Source organism: Austrofundulus limnaeus, unplaced genomic scaffold, assembly GCF_001266775.1.
Source record: "Austrofundulus limnaeus strain Quisiro unplaced genomic scaffold, Austrofundulus_limnaeus-1.0 Scaffold1, whole genome shotgun sequence".
Taxonomy (NCBI): domain Eukaryota; kingdom Metazoa; phylum Chordata; class Actinopteri; order Cyprinodontiformes; family Rivulidae; genus Austrofundulus; species Austrofundulus limnaeus.
Window position 1 is genome coordinate 9,632,109 of NW_013952403.1, and position 7,075 is coordinate 9,639,183.

The 7,075-nt window shown below is 36.1% G+C and overlaps 1 protein-coding gene across 1 annotated transcript in view; it reads left to right on the forward strand.

Annotated features, from left to right (window-relative positions):
- Window positions 1-2,883, forward strand: part of fbxl3l (F-box and leucine-rich repeat protein 3, like) — a 9,761-nt gene extending 6,878 nt beyond the window's left edge. Inside the window, exons 3-5 of the mRNA XM_014008814.1 lie at window positions 700-822; window positions 934-1,105; window positions 1,314-2,883. Coding sequence (XP_013864268.1) covers window positions 700-822; window positions 934-1,105; window positions 1,314-1,957 — 939 coding nt within the window. The 3' untranslated portion in view covers window positions 1,958-2,883. The remainder of the gene's footprint in view (window positions 1-699; window positions 823-933; window positions 1,106-1,313) is intronic.
- The last annotated feature ends 4,192 nt before the right edge of the window (window positions 2,884-7,075 follow it).

A 7,075-nucleotide genomic window follows, 5' to 3' on the forward strand; every position in this document is an offset into this window, starting at 1 on the left:
CACACACACACACACACACACACACACACACACACACACACACACCAGCCCCAACCTTAATAGCCACCCGCTTAATATGAAGAACCCCACACTTTGTCAACCAAAGTACTTTTAAGGTGCAAATTTTGTTTACATTTACATGCAAAAAATACTCTTTACAAACAGTGTAAACATTTTAGGAATTGCAGTCGGGTACACTACAGTAATGCTAACAGTAATGTTTGAATGTAAATAATTGAAAAAGAAAAAAACACCATCCTGTGTAAAAAAAAGCACACATTTTATACAAACAACAAATAAAGTGCAGGCTGCATATTAATTTTAAAATCCAACATAAAAAACTGTACACTCACACCCCTAATAATTTCAAGGGACGTTCACACAGGTTGTCTTTACATTTAAAACATAACCAGTTGTTGTCATGGGACAGGTCAGTTTAGGTCCCTGGGCAATTGCCTGGTTTATCTGCCCTGTTATGGGCTTGAATAAAATCCTGAATGTAAATTGGAGCTTAGTTCTTGAGAACTTTTGTACAATTTTAAATTCTATTCTAAAAGTTCAGGAGTCTTCTGCTGGACCTTGTTCCTCTTTAATCTAAAACTGCCTGTTTGATCATGACACGTCAGGCCTCACTGTTTCCAGCTTTTGTTTTTCATCTGTGAATTTTTCACGTGTTGCCTTACCGGTGAATGTCTGCAGGTGGACAGCTGTACTGAGTCAGCAGAGGCAGCCTGTGATATTCTGTCCCAGCTGGTGAACTGCACCATCAAAACGCTGGGGCTGATTTCTACGGCTCGACCCAGCTTCATGGATGTTTCTCAGGTACACATTGTTGCTGTTTGCACATTAAGTTGCATTTGATTACCAATCAGGTATTTTAAAAGATGACAGCTTTGATTTAGAAAAAATATATCTTGGTCCCCCCCACTACAGGCTCACTTCGTGTCTGCACTGACAGTCGTGTTCGTGAACTCCAAGTCACTGTCTTCCATTAAGATAGACGACACGCCGGTGGATGATCCTTCCCTGAAAGTGTTGGTGGCCAACAACAGTGATACCTTGAAGTTGCTGAAGATGAGCAGCTGTCCCCACGTTTCCCCAGCAGGTCAATTTTTTTATAAAAAATACTATTTTTAAATGAGCAACAGTGATTAAGGAACCAAACTCAAGCTAACTCTGTCAGTTTGACTGAGTTAGACATTTTATTTTTTGCTGAGGGTGGCCATCTTGAATCTTGAATCAAACACATATGGGGATAAACATGATCCTCTGTTTTCCATGGACAGTCATTCAATCATTCCTTTCTTTTTCAGGTATCCTGTGTGTTGCGGACCAGTGCCACGGCCTCAGAGAGCTGGCGTTAAACTATCACCTCCTCAGCGACGAGCTCCTGCTCGCTCTGTCCTCTGAAAAACACGTCCACCTGGAACATCTCCGTATAGACGTGGTCAGCGAAAACCCGGGCCAGGCCCACTTCCACACCATCAAGAGGAGCAGCTGGGACGCTCTGGTCCGACACTCGCCCAAGGTCAACATAGTCATGTACTTTTTCCTCTACGAGGAGGAGTTCGAGCCATTCTTCTGCGAGGAGACCCCCGTCACCCACCTGTACTTTGGCCGGGCGGTGAGCAAAGAGATGCTGGGCCGCATCGGACTGAACTGCCCCCGTCTGGTGGAGCTGGTGGTGTGCGCCAATGGCCTGAAGCCCCTGGACGAGGAGCTGATCCGCATTGGAGAGCGCTGCAAGAGCCTGACGGCCATCGGGCTGGGCGAGTGCGAGGTGACCTGCAGCGGGTTTGTGGAGTTTGTGAAGATGTGTGGGGGCAGGCTGACGCAGCTGTCCATCATGGAGGAGGTGCTGACCCCCGACAACAGCTTCAACATGGAGCAGATCCACAGCGAGGTGTCGAAGCACCTGGGCCGCATCTGGTTCCCTGACATGATGCCCATCTGGTAGACGCACTGACAAAGCAGAGGGCTGGTGGTGAGGATGTGAACTTTCTGGACCTAAAATCAGCATTAAATTTGGCCAAAACCCCCTTTTTTAAAGGAGACGTATAAAACTTAGTGTTTTGTACCAAATGTTAGCGGGTTTGAGGTCAATACCAGCTCAAAAACCAAGGTTTGGCCCTCTCAGTTTGAAAATATCTTTAATAAAAGGAGCCAAAATGTCACAGGTACACCTTCTACTGTTTGACTAATGTTGGACCTTGAGTTAATTTTTTTACCTAAAATGACTCAGTATGTGTTTATTATTTTTTTCTATGAGTTTATATTAAAATATGAACAGTTTCATGCAGGAGCTTATAAATGCAGAACTAAATATACTGTAAGTATTTAAAACATGTAAGGCTGCCTTCTGGTGGCTGCTTGGTGTAAAATGCATCATATTTCTTAATGTTGTATTCTTATGAGTTTTTTCTTCTATCTGTGTGTAACACACCTAGACTCAAGCTAAGAGCCTCAACTGTAGCAAAACCAGTGGAGTAGGTGTGTTGACAAAAGTCACACCCTTTATGTAAAACTCAGTGGGGGATTTGCATTTTTTGTCGGTTTGTTTGTTTTTTCCTCTGTGGGCACCTTGATGTTTTATCCTGAATGACGGTGTTTTGTTTTCAACACATCAGTTCATGTCAAAAGATTTGTTCTCAGGCGTTAAATGTACCTGTAGCTTTATAAATGTTTTTTTTAATGACGTGTAAATATGTTGCAGTTGTGATTTATTTATGGACAAAGAACATCAGGGAGTGACTTGGGAAGTCTTGTACCAGGACATAGGTTTAGACAATCCACAGTACATGAATTCTATGATTTGTTGGGTGGGTGTAACCAGAGCCCTATAGAGAGATGACCTGACGCCCCTCTAGATAAATGTGTTAACTGAGTGAAGGAAAATATGAGCACCAAGCAACAACCCCAGGTTCTCCCTGAGAACCAGACCAAACATTTTATGTGGAACCCTGATTATAAGTCATGAGACAGGGAGTTTGGAGAAAAGGGAAGAATAGGGTGACCAGATTTCTGACACTAAATCTGGGGACATTTCCAACTCTAAGATAAAAAATAACTAAATGTTATAAAGATGATATGGGAAAATGGGGACAGTTACTCTTTCAAATATTTTTACATATTTAAACGGCAAAATGGATCTCTACACTGTTGTTAGTATTTCCTAAGAGTAATGAAACAAATGCAAAAGCTAACTAGACATGGGTTTTTACGATGTAAAAACAAGTGTGCATTGCCTTGTAGCATGTCATTGCCTGCAGCTATGGACTTGCAGAATGAACTGACCAAGTTCAAATGTGTTTTCTAATCGAGTACCAGCTTGTGGCTGTCAGCAGGTGTTTGTAATGAGGGTAATTGTGTGAAAATATGAAGTTAGAATAAATTTCTTGTTAAACTTATTGTAGCTAGGATTTGAGCCCTGATCTCCCACATGAAAGGCTATGACATTAATCACAAGACCATTGGTGCTGGGAGAAAGTACAATCCCAGTGCTGTTTTCTATGTGTGTAGAAAGAGGCAACATTGCCAATGATGATCGTTGACAAAGAACTGCATAATATTACAACAGTAGAGCAATATTATATAAAATGTTTTTGCTTATAAGACAATAATATAGTAATACATCAAATTACATATATATCAATATTGTAATCACTGCAATAATTGAGATTAAATATAATTATTAAACTATGGTGCAGTTCCATACTGAGTAGATACAGCAAGGGGCAGTATTGGACAAATTCAAGGTCCATTGACTCCCATTATAATTTATTAAACATTAATATTTCAAAAACTATAAGTTGTACAGGCACCAAAAGGCATAGCCATCATTTGGCACAGGAGCTTTACAGATATAAATTACAATGGCAGCTCTAGGACAAAGTATGCAGGAGGAGAAGCATGGCAAAGTGGAGATGACTTGGATGGGAAACGAATCACAATAACGTGCATTGCATTCGCAATGCACACTGATAAGCAGTAATCAAGTACTACAACTGTGTGGGTTGTAAACGAATGTGAGTGAGTGTTGTACATGAATGTGCACGGTTGTTGAAGAGACAGAAAAAGATAGTTGCAACTTGGACACGTAATGGAAATATTTGGGTGAGAGTGAAGGATGGTTCACAGGCAAAAATGATGAAGGAGCTGTAGGACTTAAAAGTATTTATATGAAGGCAAGATGGGCCAAAAGTAAATGAAAAAACTGGAGCAAGTGAAATGATTAAAATATAAGAACAAATGGACATTTACATCATAATATGACTCACATGGACTCAGAATCTAAAATTTGAATCGATCATTTCGTAGATGAAATGATCGATTCAAATTTCTTTCCAACAATCAAAAACAGTGAATATTACAATGCTGAGCAATTTAATAATAATAATAATAATAATGTAACAAAAGAGTGTCTTTCCATTATACATTTTAATAGTAGAAGTATTAATGCTAACTTATCTAACATAACTGATTATTTAAAACAATTAAACAGAAATTTTAGTATAGTGGCACTGTCAGAAACATGGTTAAATAATGAACACACAAATGACATTCAGGAAATAATCTGTAAATTATGAATAGAAGTAATAAAAGAGGGGGTGGAGTGGCTCTATTAATTAATAATGAAATACAATGTAAATTCAATAATAAAATGTCAATAATTCTAGATAATATGGAAATAATAACAATTGAAATAATAAATAATAAATCTTCAAACATATTAATAAGCAGTGTATATTGATCACCAGGATCAAATATAGAGATATTCACTGATAAAATCATGGAACTGTGGAAAATAGTTCTAACTAAACAATTTTTTTAACGTGGTGACTTTAATATTGACCTGGGAAATAAAACAGACTCAAATAATACTGATACATTTATAAATTCAATGCAAAGTTTAAATCTTTATATGCTGATATCAAAAACTACAAGAAACACAACCCATAGTGCTACAATAATTGATAACATTTTTAAAAACACAACTAATGGAGAATTAATGGGTAGTATTTTGATGACTGATGTGAGCGATCATTTGCCGGTTTTCACCATTTATAAAAATCATCAACACAGTACAAAAATAGTTTCAATCAAGAAAAAAATAAATAAACACAGTGAAAAAAAAGCTCTGGATAAGTTAAAAATGATTTAAAAACACAAAACTGGAAAGATGTGAAGATGTAAACAAAGCATACAATGTTTTCATGGATATTTTAGGTGCACTGCATGAAAAGAACTGTGTGCAAAAAAAATATATAAAAAGAAATGTTGATAATAAACCATGGATGACTAAAGGTTTGAGAAATACTTGTAAAAAAAAGAATTACTTGTATTCATACTTTTTGAAATTGAGAACAAAAGAATCCGAAGAGAAATACAAGAGATATAAAAACAAATTGTGGATTATAAGAAAACATAAGAAAGAATATTACAGTGATTTATTAAGCAAAAGTAAGGGCAACATGAAAGAAACATGGCGAGTAATGAACAGTGTCTTAAAGAGCCATGAAGCAAGATCAGATTTTTCACAATATTTTGTAAAAGATGGAAAAGAAACACATGATCAAAATAAAATTGTAAATGGATTTAATAATTATTTTGTGAATGTTGGCAAGTCTTGCAGCTGAAATATTAAAAGTAGATAAAAATGTGAATCAAACACAGTATTTTTTCTTGATGGAACTGATAAAGAAGAAATCAGGAAAATTGCAAAAAATCTTGCAGACAAAACATCAAAAGATTGTGTGGACATGGGCATGATGTTTGTAAAAGAAATGATGAATGATGTTATTGAGCCATTTACATTTGTCTGTAATTTATAATTTTTAACAGGAATATTTCCAGACATGAAAATAGCCAAGGTAATCCCTCTTTTTAAGAATGGTGAGAAATGTATGTTCAATAATTACAAACCAATATGGAAATATTGTTGCCACAGTTGTCGAAAATTCTGGAGAAGTTATTTGTGACCAGATTAGATTAATTTATCGATAAACATAATATATCAAGCAGCAGTCAGTGTGGGTTTAGAGCTGAAATATTTCACATCAATGGCACTCATGGACTTCATAGAGCAACTAACAACTGCTGTTGATCATAAACAATACTGTGTTGGTGTTTATGTTGACTTGAAGAAAGCTTTTTTGACACCAGTGACCACTTCATTGAAAAACTGAACAAATATGGTATTAGAGGACCAACATTACAGTGGGTAGCTACTGTAGCTATTTGAAAAATAGAAAACAGTTTGTTCAAATAAACGATGTAAGATCTGAATTAAGTAATGTCACAGGTGGAGTGCCCCAAGGTTCAGTACTTGGATCAGAGTTATTTATTTTATATATGAATGACTTGGTAAATGTGTCAGAGTTGTTGAAATGTGTTTTAATAAATTATCGTTACATTTAGATAAAACTAATTATATGATATTCAGTAATAGAAAGAAAACTGTTGATGTTCCATTTAGAGTTGATGGTACTGAGATCTGTAGAGTCAGTGAGGTGAAGTTTCTGATTGTCATCATTGATGAGAAACTGACATAAAGACCTCATTTAAATCATTTTAGAATTAAAATAGCCAAAAACATTGCAGTATTGTACAAAGTAAATGATTTATTTAATGATAAAGTTCTGTTTATGTTGTATAATGTAATAATTGTCCCACACTTGATCTACTGAATTGATATTTGGGGAAAAAGCTTGTAAAACATTTACAAATCCTGTTTTCATTTTACAGAATAGAGCTGTAAGAAATATCATCAGAAAGCATTACTATCACCCATCAAATACATTTTTCCATCAGTTGAAGTTATTGAAATTCTATGATTTTGTTAATTATAGTATTTTATCAGTTATGTATAGGGCTCATAAAAACACATTACCTTCAAACATCCAATTATATTTTGTCAAAAGAGAGAGTTGTTATGATCTCGAGGGGATAGAAATGTTTGTGAGACCTAAAGTTAGAACCAGTTTAAAGGAACAGAGTACTTCAGTCCAAGGTATAAGATTATGGAATAATCTGGAAGATGGCATTAAAAATGCCAGATCAATGAGTATATTTAAGA